The 27,312-nt window shown below is 47.4% G+C and overlaps 1 protein-coding gene across 6 annotated transcripts in view; it reads left to right on the forward strand.

Moving 5' to 3' along the window:
- CAPRIN1 (cell cycle associated protein 1) overlaps positions 1-27,312 on the forward strand; it is a 497,978-nt gene that overhangs the window by 71,966 nt on the left and 398,700 nt on the right. For all 6 annotated transcript variants that reach the window (XM_086959577.1, XM_086959579.1, XM_086959581.1 and 3 more), the window contains exon 3: positions 21,670-21,732. In XM_086959577.1, the coding sequence (XP_086815703.1) occupies positions 21,670-21,732 (63 nt within the window). The remainder of the gene's footprint in view (positions 1-21,669; positions 21,733-27,312) is intronic.

Raw genomic sequence — 27,312 nt, forward strand, 5'->3', positions numbered from 1 at the left:
ATAGACAAAATGGCACCACCAAGGTCATGAAAAGTACTAGACTGAAGCCCCGGGGGGACGTACACAGACAACAACGTGAGGGAACGCCCTTCCCATCTCCCGGATACGGCGGCGTACCTCCCCCTATCATCAATCAAGGGGGTCCCTATCTCTAAGGGAAGGGATGCACGCACAAGAATTCCAGCCCCCCTGGAGCCGGAAGAGAACCCCGAATGAGCCACCATTTTATAACCTTTGCGATTCAGGGCTTTACAGGCATTGCCCACCAAGTGCGTCTCCTGAAGAAGTACAACATCCGGCATATGCCGTTTAACCAGTTGAATAACCACCCCTCTCTTAATACGATCCCCCAACCCGTTAACATTCCAACTAAGAATTTTCAACACCCTACCCCTCATCCCTCCGCCGCCCGCCCCACCCATCACCCAAAGACACTTGCATCAGATAAAGTCCAGGATCATCATTGTCCGTGTGCCACAAGAAAGAAGAAAAGAAAAACACAAAACAAACCAAAACTGTACCCAACCAACCCCCCACCCTGCACCCCTGCGTTAGACTAAGAAGCCCTCCCAACCTGCAGTGTGCCTGTCGCCCCATTAACTACTCTACCGAAGACCCAGAGGAGGAAGGAATCCCCGTGGAATCGTCCCGCCACCCACCATAAAAGTAAAGGAGAGAATAATCACACCCAAACAGTAGTCCGGCGGTCATTCGAGGCAGGGGTAGCCCCGGCTCCCAGTTCATTCTTGCCGCTCCGCACCGCCTGAGGCTCCTCCAACATCTTCTTCACGCTCTTCCCGTTCTGGTGTTACAGTGTCCAGCCACTCGCTCACATTATCCGGGTAATCAAAGAAATAGGCACGGCCCTTGAATTCCACACGGAGCTTCGCAGGAAATTGCATAGAGTATTTGAGTCCCATGTCCCTGAGGCGTCTCTTGACTCCCGCGTAGCTCAGTCTTTGGCGTTGCACCAGCCTGGTGAAATCCGGGTAAAAATGCACCTCCGCGTTCTGATATTGTAGTGGCCCGTGCGATCTGGACGCTTGGAGGATCGCATCTCGATCTCTGAAGTTGAGAAGGCGTGCCACAATAGGTCGCGGCGTCGCCCCTGTTTTAGGTGGACCACCGGGCACACGGTGGGCACGTTCCACCGAAAAGAAGTTGCTCAGCCCAGAGGGCGCCAGATGCGTCTTGACCAGTTCTTCCACAAAGAGATCCGCTGCGCCATCCTCGGACCCTTCCGGAACCCCCACTATGCGGACGTTCTGCCGCCTGGCTCGCCCCTCAAATTCCTCCAGCCGTTTCGAAAACTGATCGGCAGTCGATCGCAGGTTCCGGACCTCCGTTTGTAGTTCAGAGACATCCGAGGTCAGACTAGTGGTCTTAATGTCCAGCGCTCTCACACGGTCGTTCGTCTTGCCCAAGTCGGTCCTGATTAGAGAGATATCAATGGCCATGGAATCCACCTTATGTGACAGAATCTCGTGCTGGTGTTGTACGTCGGCACGGAGGCTGGTAATGGCACCCATAACGTCCACAAGGGTAGGATCCGAGCCGTCCGGCGGGGCAGTCACTGGGGTTCCCTTGGAGACAGCACCCGACGTAGGTGGCGATTTGAGATTAACATACCGCTCCATGCGGTTGTTCTGCGTCTGCGGTTTGCCCCGACTGCCTTTATTCGATGCCCTCTCCGGATCGCCTCTGCCCGCCATGTTGGGTCCTCGAGAACAAAGGACCGATGGTCGCAGGTCAGGGTCCACAGCCAGGAGGCAATCAGATCAGAAAAACAATCAGGTCGACTAGGGCAAGGCTAGAGCACTGCGTCTTCACCAAGGAGATGGCAGGCAAGGCCCGTGCAGTACGGTCGAGCGAAGTGGCGAAGTGACGAAGTCCGGATGGACAACGGCACCGTTACGGAGCGGAGTTCAGCTCGACGTAACTTCGCTCAGGAGCCACCGATTTGGGACCCGATTACAGCCCCCGCCTCAGCAGGCCGCCAGCTTTACAGTGCCACCAACGTGGACCAGGATTCTAGGCAGGATAGTTGCGGTGGATCGGACGGTCCACGGAGCTCCGAGCTTACGCGGCCATCTTGGTCGCCCGCGAAGCTCCTCCCCCCACACCTTCACTTTTGATGCATCACTGAAAATTCGTTTGTTGTTTGCACTACTGACTCGATTGTGGATGTAATTTTAAATTGTCTTGGGAGAAACGTAACCGTGGCAGTCATGTGGGAAAGAAATTTGGGAGTTAAAAAAATAAGTCTAAAGCATGTTGTGTGTGAGTTCCTAATTGGTGCTTGATTAAACTCGTTTTGGGTTGCACCATATCTCCAAGCTCTTAGTCAGTCTTTGCATCCTAATCTATCCCAGCTTCCTATGTGTTTATGCCGTCTAGTTTTGTAAGGTTTATTTCAGGTTACAGCTAGACTGGGACGAAATTTAGATTACAGCAACGTAATTCACATAATCTTGGGATTTCAGTGTTACGTTTAAGACCAATTTCGCCTTCATCCCATGTTGCATGATTATATATCGTTCACTATAAAACAACCACATACATGTAGTAATATTGCAAATAGCTAGAACGTGAGCAGCCACTGCTTTTGTTTTAAAAATCTTTTTATACAAACTGCTTTCTTGGATCAAATTGTAGTAAAGACTCCTTTCGTGCTAAAATACAACACTAAATGATGGATTTGTATTGCACACAATGATGTGTAATTGAACATAATTACACGTAGGCAAACTACTAGAATTTCACACTTTCCCCCCTCAACCATAGCTTTATGTACTGCAGACCTGATTTTTGTAGAACCCCTGTAGAGCTTTTGAACACCCAAGCACTGAACCTTGCCCGGTTCTAATTTTTCTTAAAGGTATAAAGCATCTCCCCTTTATTAGAACATAAAAATGTTAGGAGCTCCATTGAATATAATGGCTGCTATAAAGCCGAAGCTCCAACATGTCAATTTTTCTTTTGGTTTGTCTCTTTTTTTAGGTCGAGCCTAGACGAAAGCAAAAGCAAAGCTTTTTCTGTCTAGGGCGACAACTTATGTTATCACTTTTGGGGGAATGTGGACAGCAGACTGACACGCGCTTCTCCTGCCGGAGATTTGACCTCTTGGATGCGCTTTGGCGCCTTGGCTGCTTGTAACGTGCAGTGCCGGGCGCTCGCTACATAGTCGGTTTCGCTTTTTTTTTTCTTCAAAGGGGCTGGTGTCAAGGCGTCTGGAAGTTAGTGATTCATGTAGAACGTGCAGTGCTGGGCGCGCGCTATATAGTTAGTTTCACTTTTTAGGTCTTGCTGGGTTAGCATCTGAAGGATGCGTCCAGCTAGAGACGTATAGCTGCCCGTCTCGGGGGAATTGGGGACAGGCGGGTGTTACGAGCGTTTCTTCTACCAGCTTCACCCCCCTCTTGCCGGACTGCGCCTCCTCCCCGCTGGCTGAGAGCTTGCACGGTGCCCGCCCGTACAAGTGTGTGTGCCGGCCCTGTGCGTTGTGCCTCTGAGATCCGCAGCCCCAGTGAGCTGTGCGCCGCGGATCCCAAGAGCCTTCCCCCGCCTGGAAAAGCACGCGCCAAGTGAACGTCCCGTGGGACGGATTCTGCCTGGGTCTCGCCCGCTTCCTTCCCCGGGGGCGCCCCGCCCGTAACACCTCAGCTAGAGACGCCTTCACGGGCCGGACAGAGCCCCACTGGGTGGAGAGCCGTCAGATTGCCTACGCCCGGACAACAGACAGCACCCCTGACGGCCCGCAGAGCCCCTCGGAGGCCCCGCTCCAGCGCCGCATCTCTTCAACGCTGCCACGAGCCGGACCTACCTCAGGCGTTCTGCTGAGCCCTGCCGGTCCACAGCTGTTCCACGCATTGTCCGCGGCATCCCAGACCCAGGTACTGTTTAGTGTGTGCTCGAGGGTGCCGTCATGGACTCGAAGGTCCGCCCCTCATGAGATCTGTTTGCTGACTGTTAACCCCTTGCAGGGCCTAGTAACCTGCCTCTTCCCAGTAAACGCGAAGCGCACAGAACGGCGCATTAGAAGCAATCACTTTAAGGAAAGTATTGTGTAATCAGGAATTCTGTTCCCCAGTGCAATCTTGTGTTCATTCATGTGATTTCATGTGTTAATCTCGTGGAAATGGGCTAACCTTGTTAGAATGAGTTGCTTAGCTTTCATATTGGTTTGACAGTATTGATCCCTTTCTCCACCAGTTTTCATATTTTATTGAGTCTTTTTCTACAGCTGCATTTTAGAGTTCTTGCTTGAACTCTTTAAAAGACCTCATTGTTCTAGCTGAATAAGATGCTGGTACCTTGCTTTCCGCATTGTGTTTCAAGTTGTACAGGTGTAATCAGTCATGATTTGTACAAGAATTTTTTTCACTCGTGCATATTAGTCAGTGTAGCATGCCCCACCTCGCCCCTGGTCTGTCTTTGATTTGGACTACTTATTTATATGAGATTTAGAGGTCCTCGAGTCCACCTCTCTGCCTAACCATGCAAATTTGTTTTAGTTAATGCAATTTACACACCACATAATTACACTGCATTCAATGCAACATACACTCCAAATACCACTCAATGCCACATCATTACACTCAACTCAATATACACTCCAAATACCACTCAGTGCCATATAATTGCAAGCCACATAATTACACTGTTCTCAATGCAACACACACTCCACACAATACCACTCAGTGCCACATAATTATATGCTACATAATTACACTGCGCTCAATGTAACATACACTCCAAATACTACTCAGTGCACATAATTACACGCCACATAATTACACTGCTCTCAATGCAACATACACTCCAAATACCACTTAATGCCACATAATTACACTGAACTCAATGCAACATACACTCCAAATACCACTCAGTGCCATATAATTACAAGCCACATAATTACACTGTACTCAATGCAACACACTCCACACAATACCACTCAGTGCCACATAATTATGTTACATAATTATACTGCACTCAATGCAACATACACTCCAAATACCACTCAGTGGCACATAATAACACGCCACATAATTACACTGCACGCACTGCAACATACACTCCAAATATCACTCAGTGCCACATAATTACACGCCGCATAATTACGCTGCACTCATGCAACAATACACTCCAAATACCACTCAGTGCCACACAGTTACACGCCACATAATTACACTGCACTCAATGCAACATACACTCCAGATACAACTCAGTGCCACATAATTACACGCCACATAATTACTGCGCTCAATGCAACATACACTCCAAATACTACTCAGTGCACATAATTACACGCCACATAATTACACTGCTCTCAATGCAACATACACTCCAAATACCACTTAATGCCACATAATTACACTGAACTCAATGCAACATACACTCCAAATACCACTCAGTGCTACATAATTACACACCCCATAATTACACTCTACTGAATGCAACACACACACTCCACACAATGCCACTCAGTGCCACAAAATTATATCTATATATCGCCCTCCCTCACTCTATCTATCTATCTATCACCGCCCTCTATTTATCTATCGCCCCCACTCTATCACCCTTTCGCTATCTATCTATCGCCCTCACTCTATATATCCCATCACTCAGCACCACCACAGCATCACTCAGGGGCACCACAACATCACTCAGCGCCACCACAGCATCAATCTGTACAACCATTCAACAACAACTAGTTCAAATATGTTCTCTCAATGTTTCAAGCTTTATTATAAATGTCACAAAAAAGATGTTAATATTTCACATCTATTCTTGGATTTTCGTCACAAATAAAATACACTGAACATAATCTTCACAAAAGTTATTTACAAAACATTAAGCTATTGCCATTATAAATTACAATAAGTTTTATTTTTTAATAAACACTTCAATAAAAGCCATTTATTTGCAATATCAGTACATGTAAGTCACGTAAATAAAAGACATATTGCATTACAAATGCTATAGGTGTCACATTTGCGAAAGCTATACCTATTAGCATTGTAAATGACAAAGCTATTAATTTCCGTATTTTCAAAACCAACACATAAATACAAAATGTGTTATTTACAATACCAATAGCTCAAACTTTCCTAAAGCGAGACCTATTGCATTGCAAATGCTTGTTTAAATTTAGAACATGCTACCCTTGGTGGAATGTTCTAATAGCCTTATAGTCCTACTGCCTCAGGCTGTACAGTTGTTAAAGGGACTCTCCCTCTTTATAGACCCTCATCTGTGTCTCAGGCCTTTAACAACAGATATAGACCACGGCAGCGGGCTAGAAGACTATATTAAACAGAGCATCTAGCCTAGGAAAAGATTCCTTTTATCTTGACCAGGCACAGACGCATTGATAATAAATTAGTAAATTGAGGTCTCAACATCATGTCCTCCTCAAGGAGGTGTCCTAGCTCTCCATTGGTTTCCTTGGAAATGTTAGACTCCTACTTCAGATGCCATCATCTCCAACTAACGGAGTGGTATTTCGAGTGGTATTACTGTCTTCAGACTCACTGACAGCCCCCCCCTTCAGCTCTGTCACTCATCTACATTACTCCACTACATCTCTCTTCCATGAGCTCTTAATCTTCTCTCCTTTGGTAACACATTGGCCTATTCGACAACGCATAACTCCCTTTCACCACTGCTACTATTATGATCCTTTAAATTTGGAAAGACAATCTCACCCAGTCTTCAATTTCACCTAGAAACCAACCTGCATTGCATATGTGCTGGCTCTTATCTTATCCATCTTCTTCCAAAAACTTTTCACCATACCAGCAACAAATTGCCCAAAATAAACAAGTAATGGGAAAGCCAGTAGGTCTTACCTGTATGAGAGCTATTGGCTTTGCAAGTGTCTTTTAGCCATGTTCTACAGCAGTGCGGTTGTGTAGCTTGGCTAAAAGTAAAGTATAAGGAGTCCTGCTGCTGTAAAATTTCATGATATTTTTAGCAGAGAGTGCAGTCTGGTTAATTGTTGTCATTTAGCACGAAGATGATGGGAGGTTGTAGATAAAAATGTTATGTTGGTGTAAAATAAAATTGCTACCATCATTTTGCCTTTAATTTCAGCATAGTTAAAAGCAGTGATCTTCTGAAGCAATGAATAAGTTGTGGCGTAACGGCCAGAACTGCTGACTTTGGAGTTGGGGAACCAAGTTTAAGTCTCTGCGTCGGCTTAACACCCTGTGATTCTGGGCAAGTCCCTCACTCTCCCCATGCTTACAGAAACGAGTGTATTCTTGTGTAAGGTAAAGTGCACCCTGCCCTAGGGCTGTAAGGCCTGTTGTAGGGGTGACTAAATTATACTGCATGCAGTGTCTGCTCGCATCATCCACAGGAATGTGTCCCATGTCATGTTAACTTTACGTCTCGGCTGGCGAAAGCGGCACTCATTCGCTGCTATCGGCATCCGAGAGTTTCTTGAAATCAATACTGGCGAGGTAGGGAACTTGAAGCCCTGCCCCCTCTGCCCATTGGCTCGCGTCATAGGTTAGGCTAAACGCAGGCTTCTCATTGTAAAGGAGGCTTCTTAGTCCCTCCTTGTCCCCGCCCACTGGGAATGGATCTTTCACTTGTGGCGTTAAGACAGTCTGCTTCATTAGCTAGGACACACTCTTGCTTTTTCATTGTCAGCGCGGACCGCCTGGGTCGCACTTATTTGTCGGGAACCACTCTTTGTTATTAAGAGGACTGCGCTTGTTTCCAGTAGGTGGCAAAACAGGCAACGCATTGTGTACAGCATCTTGCAAACTATTTGTCCCCCACCATTATGAAAAAACATTCGCCAAGGATATAGACGTTTCCACTGCCTTTTCGGACCTTCATATGAAAAACCTACTGCCCTGCTAGCAGTAAAAGGACCAACCGCGTGCACCTTGCCACTGGCGGCGGTCTCCATTTACTCTGCAGCGTGTACCATGGTCTCTTGTGCACTTGTGCGCCACGGTATATCCAGGCTAAATCAAAACCCCACACCCACCTTGAGGAGTCTCGTGCCCCTGGGTGCAGCCGCAGGGTCCTGACGCTGTGGGCTTAGCTCGGAGCCCGGCTCCACCACCTGTGCCCAGTGTGTCTTTAACTCGTGGATAATTCGGTTTCACATTCTGATGCCTTACCAATCAGGAGCCCTTTGTTGGACTCCCGTACTCCCTGCTACCCGTCCCTCCGCCCCAGCGCCTACTCTGCTCCAGAGCGGCGGCTGCTCTTTTACCTGTCTCTACAGGATGAAAGGGGGGCCGTCTTTGTTCGCTGATGCAGGGGTCGGAGCGTCTCTCGCTGCGGCTTGCTGCCTTCCTCGTGCCCCGACGATGCATGAGTCTATCCATTGAGACCTTTCCCTGTTGTGCAGTGGTGCACCAGGGGGGACTTCCCCGGGCTTCTGTGGGGGCACAGTGTTGGAGCAGGCTGGACTGCTCCTCTCACCTCAACAGAAGCTTCACGGAACAAGGGTGAACCCCGGAGGGGATGTCTCCGTCAAAAAGCTGCATTTATAGGTCCATGCGAGAGACTTGGTAGAGCAGAACATGACTTGCGTAACCTGTAAACCAGACTGTATGTACTGCTCGCGCAGCGCATATGACTACTACATAGTATGTAGTAGTCATATGCGCTGCGCTAGCAAGAGTTCACTGCTAAACTTGAGAATTTAGAACAAATGTTGGTTCTGGTATCTTGCTGCACCTGGCATACTGTGGGCTTGGGCTTTTTGTTCTGGACTCGCGCGTCATTTTCATGTGGACACCTCCCTTGTAAAATATCTATAAGTCTCACAGATGTTGTTCAAATATAAAAATCGCTGTCCACCTTTAATTTACTGAAGGGCAATAGAGGCCGGGAAGATCCCTTGTCTATCTACACACAGGCCTAGGGTTGTATTATATTAAAGTCCAGGGAGTACTGTAGGGCTTTCCACTCCCCTATTGTGCTCTGGGGACAATTTTTAAATTTAGAAATATCAGGCGTTTGTAATATGCATATGACAAGTGCACAGGTGTGAGCCTTTAAGGGCACATAAACACAATCGCACAACAAATAGAGACACGCAAAAACTCTGAGATGCTCACGTACACTACACACACACACAGCAGCTTTAATTTGCTCTAATGTATTAAGTGGTTGGCATTATTTGCGGTCACATAGCGTCGAATAAGCAATTTAAATACTACTTCTAATCATGACAGACCAAAACGTCGAACCCCAGAAGTAGCTCTTTTTGGAAGGGAAGAAATGATGTTGCTTTTTTCCTCCTTCCGATCAGAGACCCACAGCATGCTAGCTGTAGGTACAAACGTAGAATGAGGTGGCATTTATACTACCAAGTACTCTTTCGATTCGATTTCGTATTCTGCTATTCTTTATGTATATTTATGTTCGAGGCATATGGGCTGCAGATGGTACATTTATGAATAGATCGCCATCTGGTGTTGGGCTCGGATGATTGCTTTTGTTTTTCTCTTGGAGAAGTCTTTTGTCGTCACGAGACTGGTGACTCCTCCTTTGGGTGCTAGTGCATCGGCTCCATCCTTAGATTATTTTTTTCCGCCATCGGGTTCGGATGAGGATCGAAGCGCTCCGGATCGACTTTGATAAAGTGATATTTCGGCGCGTATTCCCTTTCCAATTCGACGGTATTGTTATCGAACGCGATTCATTTCCATTCCGACGCGTTTCGACTCCAACAATAAATATTTTCTTCTACGTCGACGAGACCGGGAGGCCCTTCTCGACGTAGTCCAGCCCGGAGTCCATGGAAAGGACTCCATTTAAGAGATGTCCAATGTGTGATGCTAAGTTCCCACACAAGGACCTATACGAGGTGTGTAACCTCTGCCTATCGCCTGAACACGAATCCAGGGACTGTGAAGCCTGCGCAGCATTCTCCAAGTCGACGATTGGAAACAGTCGAGCCCGAAGAAACGAGGTTTCGAGAATGCATTCGGAGGCAATCCCGGAGGCCCAGCACCTCTAAGAAGAAGAGGAACATGAAGACGAATCGGTCGAAAGTGGACGTGTCTGATGCCGAAGAAATCGACGTTCAACAAACCGTGAGTGACGACATCCCCTTACCAAAAAACCGACCCGTGTGGTACCGACCCCGCCTTCGAGCCCAGTCAGACTACCGAAGAAAGTTTCCGAGGCCCCGCCTTCGGGCCCGGCAACTAAACCAAAACAGAAACCGAAACTCTCGGCCTCCCACCATGTCGGAACCGAGAAACTTTCGACGACGACACCGAAGCTCCATACAAAGGAAAGCTCGGCGTCGAAACATTTCATGTCGAAACCAAAACATGCTTCGACGTCGAAGACTTACTCGACACCGAAAAAATTGGTGCCGAAAACACAGAACATTGACGGTCAGAAGCAAAGGGACCTTTGGGGACAAAGAACTACGGTACCGACACAGGAGCAGCAGACAGATCCAAAACAAAAGACTTTGTTTATAGATCCGCAAACTTGAAAAGTGGTGACAAAATCACCGAAAAAGAGGAAGAATGAACAGCTAGATGACAAAGATCTTCCTCCTAAAAGTTAACAATGGGGACAAATACAACTCCTCCCCTTTCTCCTCGACCTAGAGACACACCCTCTTCTCCTCTTCCTCACACTATGCCAGCTATTCCTTCACCAAGACCATCTACACCTCAAACTGATGTAGACAGTGATACAGGGGAGGGAGAACTTTATGGGGATGATGACACTGTCCCAGATGAAGAAGACCCATGGGAAAATTAAAATGCAGGGTCAGATGATGATAACGACCCAGAATTATACCCCTCAAAACCCTCGCCACCTGATGATAATACAGGTTTTGTATAGCTGATTAACAGGGCAGCAAAATACCATAAGGTAGATTTACATACAGAACCTCAAATAGAGGATTTCCCTTAAACGCTACCTGCTGCACAAAGAACATCAGGAACACTACCTATGTTAAAGGGTCTTCTCAATCACACTGCAGACCTATTCAAAGACCCTGTGAGGACTAGGGTATTAAACCCAAGAATTGATAAAAAATATAAGGCAGCCCCAAAGGACCCAATATTTATCAAGGGACAGGTACCTCTGGACTCGCTTGTAGTTACAAATGCTCGAAAAAGAGCAAACTCATTATCTACAGGAGAAGCTCCTCCTCCTGATCAGGAGTCCAAGCTAATAGATGCATCAGGCAAAAGAATAGCATCCCAAGCAGCAAACAGCTGGCGCATAGCTAATACACAAGCGCTACTTGCACGCTATGATAGAGCGCTTTATGACGAGTTAGAAAAACTCATCACACCTCTCCCTAAGGAACATCAAAAAAGGGCAGACCAGCTTATACATGAAGGAAAGATAATAACCAACACTTCCATTAAGTGAGCCTTAGACGTTGCAGACACTGCAGCGAGATCCTTCATGTTAAGAAGACATGCATGGCTTAGAGTCTCAGGGTTCAAACAAGAAGTACAAACATCTTTATTGAACCAACCTTTAGATCAAAAAACACTTTTCGGCTCAGGTACAGATGAGACTTTAGAAAAGATGAAAAAAGACAGACGGCTAAATCAATGGGAGCATTACAACAGCCAACTCAAAGGGGTTCCTTTCGTAGGTCCACCTATAGAGGGGGTTCAAAGAAGACAGGCACAAGCCAGCAATCTACCTCTTTTACACCAACATCACCCAGAGGTAATTCAAGAGGCAGTTACAGAGGTAACAACAACAAGGGTAGAGGTCGCGGAAATAATAACTGCAACTCCCCAACCCCAAAACAGTGACTTAATTCAACTCCCCCCCCCGACCATATAACACCGGTCGGGGGACGTCTATCATAGTTCCTACCTGTCTGGGAAAACATCACGTCAGACAGGTGGGTGAGACAAATTATCCAACATGGTTATTTCCTAGAACTCACAGCTACCCCACCAAAAATCCCCCCCAGACAACCTCCAATGAGTCAAGATCATCTGTCATTGTTAAAACAGGAAGTACTATCACTGCTACAAAAGCATGCTATAGAGAAGGTTCCAAAGCATCAGCAAGGGACAGGAGTATACTCTCTATACTTCCTAATTCCCAAAAAGACGGGTCTCTAAGACCAATTTTAGACCTCAGACTACTCAATGCATACATAAACTCGGAACATTTCCATATGGTCACGCCCCAACAAGTACTTCCTTTACTGAAGAAAGGAGACTTTCGTTCTACACTGGATCTAAAAGACGCTTACTTTCACATCCCAATTCACAAAGCACACAGAAAATACCTCCGGTTTGTAGTAGAACGACAACATTATCAGTTCAAAGTCCTTCTGTTTGGGGTCACAACAGCACCAAGGGTGTTCACAAAATGCCTAGCAGTAGTTGCAGCACACCTAAGAAGACAACAAATACATGTTTTCCCTTACTTGGACGATTGGCTAATAAAAGCCAAGTCACAGGAAGAATGTCTTCAAAACACACAGAAGACCATTCAATTGCTGCACCAGCTATGGTTTACGGTGAACTACACAAAATCCCACCTACAACCAAACAAGGTTCAACAATATCTAGGGGCTACTATAGACACAGAAAAAGCCAAAGTATACCCCAATCCAATCAGGATCCAAACAATGATCACGTTGATCCAAAGATTTCACCCACAACACTCACTAACGCCTCGAGTGTTCATGCAGCTGTTAGGGATGATGTCCTCCTGCATACTGCCAATACCATATGCCAGACTACAAATGCGTCCACTGCAAGAATGTCTAGCGACACAGTGGAATCAGGCTCAAGGTCAGATTACAGATCTGGTGTTGGTAGACGACCGCACACATCGCTCTCTGAAGTGGTGGTACACAACAAACATTTCCAAGGGACGGTAGTTCCTAGAACCGATTCCACAAGTGATACTAACAGCGGATGCATCGCTCACCTGATGGGGAGCGCATATGGAGAAATATACAGTGCAGGGAAAATGGCGTGTACAGCAAAAAAGACTGCACATCAATTATCTGGAACTACTAGCAGTGTTTCTAGCATTAAAAGATTTTCAAATGCAAATCCTCAACAAAGCAGTCCTGATCAGAACAGACACCATGACTGCAATGTATTATATTAAAAAACTGGGGGGGTGACACACTCTCTCCCAACTATCCAGACTAGCACAGGACATTTGGAGATGGGCTATTCCTCAAAAGATCTATCTGTTAGCTGAACACCTACCAGGAGTTCAAAATCAGATAGCAGACATCCTAAGCAGAGAGTCAGCACAAATACACGAATGGGAACTGCACAACCAAATACAGCAGCCATTCTTCCAAAGATGGGGACAACCAGAGATAGATCTCTTTGCCACTCATCAGAACGCAAAATGCCAAAACTTCGCATCCAGGTACCCACACCACCTGTCCCAGGGCAATGCGCTATGGATAAATTGGTCCTACAAATTTGCTTACGCTTTTCCCCCTCTCCCACTAATTCCATTAGTGTTTCGGAAACTGCAACAACGTTCAATGACAATGATACTAGTAGCACCCACGTGGGCAAGACAGCCGTGGTTCACCACGCTACTGCAACTCTCACAGGTGCCACATCAAAAGTTAAAATTATTACCCATGCACCTTACACAGAACCATGGAGAAATAATGCACCCAGATCCCAAACAATTGAACCTAGCGAATTGGCTGCTGAGGTCATAGAATTTGGATACTTAGATTTACCTCCAAACTGTATGGAAATCATTAAGCAAGCAAGACGTCCTACCACCAGAGCATGCTATGCAGCAAAGTGGAAAAGGTTTGCTGTGTACTGTAACAGTAACAACATCAACCCTCTGGACGTATCCACTAAAGAGATTATTTGCTATTTACTACACTTGTAGCAATGTAACCTTGCTTATACCTCTATTAGAGTACATCTTGCAGCTATAGCAGCGTACCTACAAAACAGACAACATCTTTCCCTGTTTAAAGTACCAGCAATAAAAGCTTTCATGGAAGGCCTCAAAAGAGTCATTCCACCAAGACTACCGCCTTCCCCAGTCTGGAATCTCAACATAGTACTTACCAGACTAATGGGACCACCTTTCGAACCTATGCATAGGTGTTAAATGCAATTATTCACATGGAAGGTGGCCTTTTTTATAGCTATTACTTCACTCAGAAGAGTACTTGAATTGCACGCATTTACAATACAAGAACCATTTCTGCAGTTACACCAAAATAAAGGGGTTCTTAGAACAAACCTAAAATTCTTGCCTAAAGTAATTTCTGCATTCCACATCAATCAGCCAGTGGAACTACCAGTCTTCTTTCCAAAACCACAGACGGTAGCAGAAAGGGCCCTACATACATTAGATGTCAAAAGGGCGATGTTGTACTACATAGAACACAAACTTTCAGAAAGACAAAACAACTATTTGTAGCGTTTTCTCCTACACATAAGGGTAATCCTATCTCTAAAGCACGCATTGCCAGGTGGATTGTAAAATGTATACAAATATGCTACTTAAAAGCAAAGAGGACATTAACTGTCCCTCCCAGAGCTCACTCTACACGTAAACTAGGAGCATCTAGGCTCGTGCTTGAGTCCTACACTCTTCAATGTGTATGTGGCCCCCCTAGCCAACTTAGCAAGATCTTTCGGCTTCACCCCTGTGTCGTATGCCGACGACACTCAACTCCTTTTTCCCTTTAAACATCTTACACCTGCAATAAAAAGATCTTTTGCAGATGGCATGAGAGCCATTGCAGAGTGGATGTCATCTAACTGCCTGCAGTGTAATGTAGGGAAGACGGAGGTTATGTGTTTCGGACAAGCGGCGACACACTGGGCACCCGATTGGTGGCCACTAGAGCTGGGCCCTGTCCCTACTCCCAAGAGTTCAGTCAGGAACCTGGGAGTACTCTTCGATCAGCAGCTCACTTTCAAGGGCCATGTTAACCAAGTTGCTGGTAACTGCTTCCGGGCAATTGGTATGTTAAGGCGTGTTTTCCCCTACATACCGGATCATCATAGAAAGACGCTTGTACAGGCTCTTGTCATCAGCAGGATTGATTACTGCAATGGCTTGCTCCTTGGAGCAAACGAAGAACAACTCAGTAAATTGCAGGTAATCCAAAATACAGCTGCAAGGATTATCCTGAACGCCCCCCCAAGGACACCCTCACACCCCCTGCTGATGAGACTCCACTGGCTCCCAGTGAGGAAGCGAGTCCAGTTTAAAACACTGTGTACTATTCATAAGAGCTTGACAGGGGAGGGTCCAAAACATATGACCACTATTTTTCAGCCCTACGTTCCCGGACGCCTTTTGCGCTCCAGTTATCAGCAGCTACTGCAAGTACCCAGAGTAAAAAAGACTAGACAAGGTGGCCGTGCATTAGCTTATGCCGGACCAATACTCTGGAACTCGCTGCCCCCGGAATTAAGATCTCTTTCCAGCCACTTGACCTACCGGAAAACTTTAAAAACTTACCTGTACCCTACTAATAATGCCCTGTAGTTTCCCCTTAGGCTGGACATTCAATTTATTTGGAACCCTTCTTGTTACAGAAATAGCGCGGAGATACCCCTTCGGGGGTCTAGTCTGGCGCTTTACAAGAATATAAAATAAAAAATAAAAATAAATCTATGGCATTCTTAGGAAACATTCCTCTAGATGATATATGCAAAGCAGCTACCTGGGTTACACCGTATACCTTCATGAAACACTACTGTAGATGTGCAGGCAACACAACAAGCTAGAGTGGGACAAGCTGTACTAAAAACTTTATTTCAGACTGTTGCAACAGACACTGGTGACCTACGTTCCCTCTAAGGCGCGTGCGCGCACCGCTCCTGACCTCACCGCGCACCACCTAGCGTGGAGCGCGCACACGGTCAGGAAGTCGCGCCGCCGGCCGCTTTGAAAGAAGCAAGCGGCGCAAATGCGGCAGAGCGGTCGTGAGGCGTGCAGGTTAGGAGGTGGGGGGAGGGCTTTTGGCGTTTGAGGCTATGAGGGAGGGCGGGGTAGACGCTGGCCTTTTGTTTAAGTATTGCTGTTAATCAGAGCCCCTTCACGGGCTCCGATTAACAGTAATACTTAATCAAAAGGCCAGAGTCTTCCCCTCGCTTTCCTAACAAAAGAGTAGACTGTTTCCAAACACACGCTGTGTTTGGAAACTGCCTACGCTTTTGTTAGGAAAGCTTGTTAACTGACTGCACCACAAGTGGCCTGTGATCTGATTCTGACGCGTCCACTAAGCTTGGTACCATAGGCTCCTGACTGGCACAATAAAGTTGGTATGTTGGCTACTGGTAAAGTCACTACATCCAGCCCTGAAGCTGACACAAAGCAGTAGAACATAAGGGAGGAAATAAGTAAAAATGCTTCTACAACACCGGCTGCCACTGCAATAGTGTGTGTTAGGCTGCTAATTTTAGGGGTAGGCTTAGCTGCACATATGATCTTGCAACGTGACCAGAGGTTAGCGAGAACGACTTGATGTGGTGTCCGTGCATTGTGTTCTGGCACCTGCTCCATGTGTGTGTTTAGGGGGGGAGGGGTCTGACTGGTAGTATGAGATCCAACAATTGCTTTAGGGCCTGTGTTCAGGCACTGACATCGTGGACTTGCGAACTGAGACTTTGGTCAGCGGCTTGTGCTGTGACACTCAATGAGGGCATGTTAGAGGTGGGCGGGCCACTGAACGGTTGAGCCAGAAATCTAGCTGTAGTGGAGGTCGTCGTCTTGGTACCACGAGCCCATAACATGCCGAAATTTCACAGGAGGCGATGGGACCCAGTGGTAACAGGTGCCCACCCTGTAACTAGGGGGACCAAGTTTGAATCCTCGGCTCAGGAGGCTGTGAATCCTAGTTTCTTATGCACGGTTTGCTCTGTGTAAAAATGCCAAAAATAAAATGTGGTTTCTTCTTGTCACTCAGGCCCCAATGTCATCCTCCAGCAACATTGACAAAATCAATGTCTAGCTAGCATGTAGAGTCCTGACTACATAAAAAAAATTCAAAATAAATGTTTCAACCTTCAAAAATATTTAAATGTGTGATGATTTTGTATAATTTGAATTGTAAAATCTCTTATATATCGCAATGAAAGCACTCCATAGTAGGTGCAGTGATACTCAAAACTGCCAATAGCAGAAGGTGAGAGAGTAGTACTCCTGTAGGAGGGCACCAAAAACGAGAGGGACAGAGGGCAGAAGGGCACCAAAAGCGAGTGGGGCAGGAGGGCACCAAAAACGAGTGGGGCAGAGGGAAGTAGGGCACCAAAAACGAGTGGGGCAGAGGGCAGAAGGGCACCAAAAGCGAGTGGGACAGGGGGCAGGAGGGCACCAAAAGTGAGTGGGGCAGAGGACAGAAGGGCACCATAAGCGAGTAGGGCAGAGGGCAGGAGTGCACCAAAAACGAGTGGGGCAGAGGGCAGGAGGGCACCAAAAACGAGTGGGGCAAAGGGCAGGAGGGCACCAAAAGCGAGTGGGGCAAAGGGCAGGAGGGCACCAAAAACGAGTGGGGCAGAGGGCAGGAGGGCACCAAAAACGAGTGGGGCAGGAGGGCACCAAAAGCGAGTGGGACAAAGGGCAGGAGGGCACCAAAAGCAAGTGGGACAAAGGGCAGGAGGGCACCAAAAGCGAGTGGGGCAGAGGACAGAAGGGCACCATAAGCGAGTAGGGCAGAGGGCAGGAGGGCACCAAAAACGAGTGGGGCAGAGGGCAGGAGGGCACCAAAAACGAGTGGGGCAAAGGGCAGGAGGGCACTAAAAGCGAGTGGGGCAAAGGGCAGAAGGGCACCAAAAGCGAGTGGGGCAGAGGTCAGGAGGGCACCAAAAACTAGTGGGGCAGAGGGCAGAAGGGCACCAAAAGCGAGTGGGGCAGGAGAGCACCAAAAACTAGTGGGACAGAGGGCAGAAGGGCAACAAAAGCGAGTGGGACAGAGGGCAGGAGGGCACCACAAGCAAGTGGGACGGAGGGCACCAAAAGCGAGTGGGGCAGAGGGCAGAAGGGCACCAAAAGCGAGTGGGGCAGAGGGCAGGAGGCCACCAAAAGCAAGTGGGGCAGAGGGCAGGAGGGCACCAAAAGTGAGTGGGGCAGAGTGCAGGAGGGCACCAAAAGTGAGTGGGGCAGAGGGCAGAAGGGCACCAAAAGTGAGTGGGGCAGAGGGCAGAAGGGCACCAAAAGCGAGTGGGGCAGAGGGCAGAAGGGCACCAAAAGCGAGTGGGGCAGAGGGCAGGAGGGCACCAAAAACGTGTCGCATTTGGCGCCGCAGACACGCGAGGTTCGTTTCCTGGCGCATATAGCCATGGTTGCAGCGCACAGAGACCCTCCACTGCCGCACACAGAGGAAAAAAATAGAGGGAACATTGCTGGTGACCACCGCTAGGGAGATAACTGCTGTATAGTCTATTCATAAATGTACCATCTGCAGCCCATATTCCTCGAACGGAATATGCTACTTACCAGTATGCATCTGTTCTTGGCATAGAGGGCTGCAGAGTGGTACATGCCCTCCCAGCCTCCCCGGAAACCTGTGTCTGTTCCAACACTATCTTATTTAGATACACTTACATGGGCATTTCTATCTGTATTCTATCATACTACTCCATCTAACCCTACTATGGCAAAACAATCTAAGGATGGAGCCGATGCCCATGCGCACTAGCACCCAAAGGAGGAGTCACCAGTCTTGTGACGACAAAAGACTTCTCCAAGAGAAAAACAAGTGCAATCATCTGAGCTCAACACCAGATGGCGATCTATTCATAAATGTACCACTCTGCAGTCCTCTATGCCAAGAACAGATGCATACTGGTAAGTAGCACATTCCTTATTGTTGGAGAATTTATAGAAACGGTGTACGAGGAGTACATGTGCGTTGCAATGTCCATTGCCAAAGGATATTAATAATGAATCCTTCACAAGTGGCAAGGTGCTCTGAGCCTTCGTGCCATTCTGAGACCCTTCTACTTCATGGCATTCTCAGAAAATCCTACTCAATGGTTTTTGTTCCAGTTCATTTACGCAGATTTGAGTGTCATATTTTCTCCATTACTTTAAGCAATCGAAGTATCTGATTAGCAGTTTTGTTGCCAAAGAAACTGGCTTAATTTAAATAGACTTCAATCATTGTTTCAGTCGTTAGCTATATTTTCATATTTTCTACAAGCAAAACAGAATAACAATAAAAGTAGTGTTTTCTTCTGACAAAAATTAAACAAACTAGTATTTACAGGAGAACATATTTCAAGGACAACAATTTCCCAAATAAACAGACACGGCCCTAATTTAATACAAAATAACCAATCTCATGCTGTAACTAAGCATGGGCGGAAAATCCGTTCCGCTCGCGGATTTTTGGTAAATTCGCAATCCGCGAACGCTCGCGAATTTACCGAAAATTCGCACGCAGCGGATTTTTTTTTCTTGGTGATACAATTTTGCGGCGTTCACTTACCGTCGTTCAGCGTTTGCCGAGTTGTTTGTCTCGATATTTTGCGAGTGCTGCGCCATTTTGGATCTTGCTGCGGGATCCTGCGGGAGTTTGGCGACGCCTCGCGAGAGTTCGCAATTGCGAACATGTAGGTGCAGCGGGCAGCAACAATCTCGCACTCGCGAAATTACAAAATTATTTGCAATTCTGCACAAGAAATCCACTAGCAAGCAGCGTAGACCTTCTGAAAATGATCATTTTTATCAGAAAAACATTCACTATATATATCTATAGATATCTGTATGAATATATATCTAGATAACTGTCTCCGCAGTTTGCGTAGGTAAAATGACCAGCTGTTGGTATATGAGCAAAGGTTCTGTAGAGCCTGATGTAGCGGAATATCCAGCTTCCAAGTCATGATGGATTGGAGATGTCAGACGTTTGTACAAATGATATAAAGTAATGCAAGAGGGTTACAGTCACGGGATAGGCGCTTATAATCCCTGTACTCTGAGCTGCTATTTACCTGCTTGTACTCGCTAGCTTTTGTGCTTTTATTTTTGTTTTTAAAGCGCATACAATTGAATTCTTCACTGCTCCAAAAAGAGAAGATGCACCAGTTTTAGGCCCTGCTGGTAATACTGCCAGATAATTTAGCTTGTTTCTTGTTTTTGTAGAAACATGGCGTGGCCTTAGCATCTGTGCGTTATGTGATATATCGTCTGGATGGGCAGGCTCTTGGCCATATCGTGTAAGCAGCCTCCAGTAATAGGGCCCTGGACTCGGTAGCAAAGTTCTCCCCAATTCATTTGTTCTCAGTTATGCTGGGACTTCTTTTGGCCACTGCCGAGCAGTTGTAAACTAGTATATTAAAGCAGGTTTGATACTAGTATGGACAGAGTAAAGGAACTGCAACAAAAAATAAGCAGGTGTAATAACAAATAAAACCTGATCTATGTATGTAATTGGAACAACATAGACTTGCTCGTGAGATCTCACTATCATTTGTCGATACTTCTTTCTCACCATCACTGTTCCAAGTTCTGGTGTCCGCTGACGCCAGTCCTACATTTTCTAGGATGTGAGGCATTCTACCCTGTCGCATTTATGGAATAATTCATGTCCCTCAATTCAGACAGTGTATGGATAAAGAACTGGGAAGTCCCATCACTAGATTGGCTGGTGATTACAGTTATGAAGCTTCTAAAACTCTAAAGCAAGATATGGGACACACTACATATTCAGAGACAGCCAGACGGTGCTTTAGTCGATCGTGCAAATTTCTCGTTTTTAAAAAAAAATTTCACCTGATATGGACGTGTGGGTGGCAACAACTTTCTGGAGTAACGTCTATACCACCTTATCGTTAATGATTGGTGAGACCCTTGCAGGAGATTCGCCTATGGCTTTCTAGGGGTATGTTAAGCCAGTGCCGTTGGGAATACGACACTTCACTGCTATTGTGTTACTGCTTGTCAAGACAAATCTCACTACGTTGAGGAGCTTCTGATTCCCCCACAAAGACAGCATGGCAAAAAGATTTATCCTACTGTGATGCCCACTTATGAGCTATATGCCTCTTCCCAACCAATTACTTTTATGCCCAGGGATATTTGGCAACCACTAAGGAACTATTTAACTTTTGCCGTTGACTGATGAAGATTAGGCGAGCTAAATTGGGCTATTTAATGGAGGTTCTCGTTTTCATGAATAGTATAGCGGAAATGCACCCCCTTAAGTGTTCTCTTGTCGATTCGGAGTCCTATGTGCATTAAATTTAAATTTTGCTTTTCACCTTTCCCTTTTCTTGTATCTGTATTCCCTTCTTTGGTGACCTATTGTACTACTTATGTCCATGATTTAGCAGTATAGTTGGCTTTTGTAAATGCTGATCATGAAAATGTATAAATATAGATGTTTAAAAAAATAAGCTAATGTTTCTTTTGCTTGAATGCAGGTTGTGGCTATGAAATTGGTTATTCGAAATTTCCTGCATTTGTAATTTCAAGATGTGAATTTGATAGACCAGCTATTCTAATACAACCCACTAATACTTACAACTCCTTCCACCATTGCTTTTTTTACGATAAAAAAACTATCTTCCAACAGTCATTGGCTGAAGATTACTTGCATTATTAGTTAAAAATGGTGGTCCTAGTCTGAACAGTGTTCCTTGGGGTATCTGAGCAGAAAACAACAAATGCATTTAGTGTTATTTAAGAATTGTTTATAGTAAATTGTGCTTTTGTCTTTAGGGCAAGCTTGATGATTACCAAGAAAGAAAGAACAAAGGAGAACGCCTAAACCAAGACCAGCTGGTATGTGGAAAGTTTGTTGATGGTTTGAGCTAATATTTAATTAGGGTATCTCCAGTACATGGGGCTTGCCTGTCCATAGAGTATGTGCCAGACCCGAAAGATGACTTTATTCCAATCATCACTTGCTAAAAAAGCTAATTTCGATATGGGCTGTGAATTCATTTGATAGTGCTCTCATCTTGCCTGCTCATTTCCTTTACTTAAGAGACACGTCTGCTTGTTTTATCTTTGCTTGCTTTACATTTTATTTTTTCCATATCTTTTCACTACACCTTTACCCAGTAAACCTTTCCCATTGGTGTTTTTCTATAACCCTTAATCACTTTTAAATTGCTTTATATCAGGCCGTTAGCCAGAGGTATGTTCTTTGCCCTTACGTTTACTTGTTTCTACTATATTTTTCATGCCTGAATTGGATTAAATGGATTTCCTTCCCAATTGTTTTATTTTGTTCATGTGTTACATTTTTTGAATGCTGAGCCATTAGATGACTTGTGAAAAGCTATTCCGAATTTCATTACCTGTATTGAGCAGTGTCCTTCGCAGCTAGACCTAAAAGGCCCTGTGACTGATCTATAAAATGTAACAAATAGTTATACTTTGCAATGCTTCTAATTTCAAATCCTCCCTGGAAGAAAGTGTCCCCTTTTTGCATGGTTTCCCCACATTTTGACAAACTGCTGATGTACTTTGACTGAGTGTGCGAGGTACCCAGGGCCTATCTTCTGTCCCTAAATTGCATTTAGACAAAACACAATTGGCACTCTTTGGCCACATCAGTCACTTGTAAATGGTACCTCTGGTACTATGGCCCGTAAAGTCCTCTAAGGGCTGCAGCACTTATTGTGCCACCCTTAAAAGCCTCCTGCCTATACACACACACTGCCATTGCAGGCTGCGCGTTTTGGTGCAGAACAAAGTGAAGAGTCGACATGGCACACATGTGCCATGCCTAACATCCACTGCCCTGGCATAAATCTGCCACCCCTCTATCTGGGTGCACTATACCAGTGGTGGGGTTACAGGTGCATGAGCCGGTACCCCTACAGCAGAGGTCTTCAAACATTTTCAGGCGTAATAACCTCCCCCCACGCAACACAATTTCTAAACCTGTAGGCAGGGCTACTGGAATTATGAGGCAGGTGAAGACCAAATTATGCGACAGGCTTGACTAAATTGTGTGTGTAGAAAATGTAATTAATGTTATGTGATGCCACGTATTTTGGGACAGCATTGCTTTATTTTGACTTTTTTTAAACACAGTAACACTGAGGAAAGATTTCACTCCATCGGTACCAGTTTATAACCAAAATACAGCAATTAACTTCAGAAAGATGTCTAGTCAACCTTTGTGAAGGGCCTCCCACTCCGCACGAATACGCGCTGCCACACTAGAAGCTCACCTGGCCATGGCCGGGAGCAGCAAGGGTCCCTTCAAACCTGGCGGTCTTGTGCAGAGTTCAGCAGTTTACCCATGCCCCTTTCCTCTCACCCAGTTCCTTCCATCACTCTCTTCTTTCTTCTCCCAACCCCTGATCCCTCTCACATTGCAGGCCATTTTCTTTCACCCCTTTTTACAACTTCTGATCTCCCGATTCAACCTCTCACTTCCCCTTTAATCACCTCTTGCCATTCTGTCTTTTCACTGCCCTCATCTCGAACAGTCTTTCACATTTATCTCATGGCCTCTCTGGCCCCGTCACCTCCTGTGCACATCATCACTTCTCATTCACCCCAAGTCTCTCCATTCAAATTTTTGTCTATTTGTATCTTACACCTCTCCAGCCCTCCCATTCATCTTTCACATCTCCCCTTTGTCTTCCACACCTTCTGGAACTAACGTCCCTCTTCCCTGTTGCTTCCACACTAGTGCCTAATTTGAGCAGGTGGTTTTGGGTGCTCCGCACTGGCACCTAATTATGCACACTGGCACTATGACAGACTTCCAGATGGTGGCTCTGTCTGTGTAATTTAGAGATGAGCAGAACAGCTGTTTATTAATTCAATATACACAAAAAATGATAACCTGCTGACACCTATGCCATTCTTTATAGCTTTGGGGGCTTGAAATAGTCTGAATAGTCACACTTGTACGAGTGTTATGGTTGGTTGTTGCATAGGTATTGTCATTGGCCGCACAGGCCAGGCAATGGTGGGTGGATAAAGTTGCAATGGCCTACTGGTGAGGGCCCTGGCATATGTTGTATTACACATTAATCACTGCTCAGCACACACTCTCATACCCCCTCTCTTCCCCCATCGCTGCTGTTCCTCACCTATATCGCATCTAATTATCATCTTAGGTCACAGATCATCTCTGAGCTATCTTATCGCACAGTTTAACAGTAGCCCTCCTCTTTTGCTCATACTCACTTCTTGCGTGTCTGCGATTCGCTTCAGAACTTCACATTTCACCTCATCCCTGACCTCTTCAATCAAATTCTCCCACTCCCTTGCTGTTCTTTCATCTCTTCTCATTGAGCAAACGGGTCGGACACCTATACTGCTCTCGCCCTGTGCCACTCTGCTAATTGTTCACTAATTCAGGAAGGCATGAATTGTCTGTGTTGCTGTGTTGGGGTAGGCCGTGCAGTTATGGAACTTGCACCCTCCTTTGCTGCGCTCCACCAAGAATCTATTCTTTAGGAAGATGTAAAAACCTGGCTCTACGCTCTGTAGGTCACCCCATTTGGCTGGTTCTCCTTCCCCTTCTGTTTGTTTCTCGTTTGCCTACAGGCAGCAGATGGTTAATAGCCCCAGGACACCTTTTGGTAACAGTAGCACACTATAAATGTAAATAATAGGCAGAAGCAGGGGATCCACTAGACCCGAACTTCGGGGGGGGGGGGTTAACACTCCAAGCCAGGGCTGGCCCTAGCACTGGTCGCACACGGTGCAACAGTCTTTCCACCTTCTCCATGAATTCCCTCACTACCACTCACCAACAATACACCTCATCTCTCTATAGCACCTTTCTGACCAACATTTCCTTTTTTTTTTGCGCTACTCATAGTTTAGTCACACCTAGTTCTGTGATGTGCATGGTACATGTTCTTTTTTCCAGGCACTTTAACCTTCTGCACTGTGTGGGTGACCAGAGTGCCCATGTGACTGCACGGTGAGCGATGCAACAGTGAGAGTTCGGTAAAAGGAGTGACTGCAGGGTGAGTGAGGTGACCATATGAATTTGGGTTCGCCTGTAAGTGCAGAGTGGGACGAATTAATGCATGGTTAATTATGGTCTTGTTTGAGTGAGTTTAAGATTGAGCAGTGAGGGATGGACAGGTGAGTGAAGTGTCACATGAGTGCAGGGTGAGTAGTGTGCTTGTGTGACTGCAGGGTGAGGTACAGGGTGATCAATGCAAGCACATTGTTAGTGCAGAGTGATCACTGTGAGTACAGGGTGAGCGGGTGAAGTGTTAGTGCATGGTGATCAGTGAGTGCAGGGTGAGCGGGTGAATGGTGAGTGCATGCAGATCAGTTTGAGTGCATGCAGATCAGTGTGAGTGCATGCAGATCAGTGTGAGTGCATGCAGATCAGTGTGAGTGCATGCAGATCAGTGTGAGTGCATGCAGATCAGTGTGAGTGCATGCAGATCAGTGTGAGTGCATGCAGATCAGTGTGAGTGCATGCAGATCAGTGTGAGTGCATGCAGATCCGTGTGAGTGCATGCAGATCCGTGTGAGTGCATGCAGATCCGTGTGAGTGCATGCAGATCCGTGTGAGTGCATGCAGATCCGTGTGAGTGCATGCAGATCCGTGTGAGTGCATGCAGATCAGTGTGAGTGCATGCAGATCAGTGTGAGTGCATGCAGATCAGTGTGAGTGCATGCAGATCAGTGTGTGCAGGGTGAGCGGGTGAATGGTGTGAGTGCATGATGATCGCTGTGAGTGCAGGGGGTGCGAGTGCAGGGGGTGCGAGTGCAGGGGGTGCGAGTGCAGGGGGTGCGAGTGCAGGGGGATCAGTGTGAGTGCAGGGGGATCAGTGTGAGTGCAGGGGGATCAGTGTGAGTGCAGGGGGATCAGTGTGAGTGCAGGGGGATCAGTGTGAGTGCAGGGGGATCAGTGTGAGTGCAGGGGGATCAGTGTGAGTGCAGGGGGATCAGTGTGAGTGCAGGGGGATCAGTGTGAGTGCAGGGGGATCAGTGTGAGTGCAGGGGGATCAGTGTGAGTGCAGGGGGATCAGTGTGAGTGCAGGGGGATCAGTGTGAGTGCAGGGGGATCAGTGTGAGTGCAGGGGGATCAGTGTGAGTGCAGGGGGATCAGTGTGAGTGCAGGGGGATCAGTGTGAGTGCAGGGGGATCAGTGTGAGTGCAGGGGGATCAGTGTGAGTGCAGGGGGATCAGTGTGAGTGCAGGGGGATCAGTGTGAGCGCAGGGGGATCAGTGTGAGCGCAGGGGGATCAGGGTGAGCGCAGGGGGATCAGGGTGAGCGCAGGGGGATCAGGGTGAGCGCAGGGGGATCAGGGTGAGCGCAGGGGGATCAGGGTGAGCGCAGGGGGATCAGGGTGAGCGCAGGGGGATCAGGGTGAGCGCAGGGGGATCAGGGTGAGCGCAGGGGGATCAGGGTGAGCGCAGGGGGATCAGGGTGAGCGCAGGGGGATCAGGGTGAGCGCAGGGGGATCAGGGTGAGCGCAGGGGGATCAGGGTGAGCGCAGGGGGATCAGGGTGAGCGCAGGGGGATCAGGGTGAGCGCAGGGGGATCAGGGTGAGCGCAGGGGGATCAGGGTGAGCGCAGGGGGATCAGGGTGAGCGCAGGGGGATCAGGGTGAGCGCAGGGGGATCAGGGTGAGCGCAGGGGGATCAGGGTGAGTGCAGGGGGATCAGGGTGAGTGCATGGTGTGAGTGCAGGGGGATCAGGGTGAGTGCAGGGGGATCAGGGTGAGTGCAGGGGTGTGAGTGCAGGGTGATCAGGGGGATCAGGGTGAGCGCAGGGGTGTGAGTGCAGGGGGATCAGGGTGAGCGCAGGGGTGTGAGTGCAGGGGGATCAGGGTGAGCGCAGGGGTGTGAGTGCAGGGGGATCAGGGTGAGCGCAGGGGTGTGAGTGCAGGGGGATCAGGGTGAGCGCAGGGGTGTGAGTGCAGGGTGATCAGGGTGAGCGCAGGGGTGTGAGTGCAGGGTGATCAGGGTGAGCGCAGGGGTGTGAGCGCAGGGTGATCGGTGTGAGCGCAGGGGTGTGAGCGCAGGGTGATCGGTGTGAGCGCAGGGGTGTGAGCGCAGGGTGATCAGGGTGAGCGCAGGGGTGTGAGCGCAGGGTGATCAGGGATGAGTGCAGGGTGATCAGGGATGAGTGCAGGGTGATCAGGGTGAACGCAGGGTGATCAGGGATGAGTGCAGGGTGATCAGGGTGAGTGCAGGGTGATCAGGGATGAGTGCAGGGTGAGTGCAGGGTGATCAGGGTGAGTGCAGGGTGATCAGGGTGAGTGCAGGGGTGTGAGTGCAGGGGTGTGAGTGCAGGGGTGTGAGTGCAGGGTGATCAGGGTGAGTGCAGGGGTGTGAGCGCAGGGTGATCAGGGTAAGCGCAGGGGTGTGAGCGCAGGGGGATCAGGGTGAGCGCAGGGGTGTGAGCGCAGGGGGATC

The sequence above is a fragment of the Lissotriton vulgaris genome, chromosome 2_2 (assembly GCF_964263255.1).
Source record: "Lissotriton vulgaris chromosome 2_2, aLisVul1.2, whole genome shotgun sequence".
Lineage (NCBI taxonomy): Eukaryota > Metazoa > Chordata > Amphibia > Caudata > Salamandridae > Lissotriton > Lissotriton vulgaris.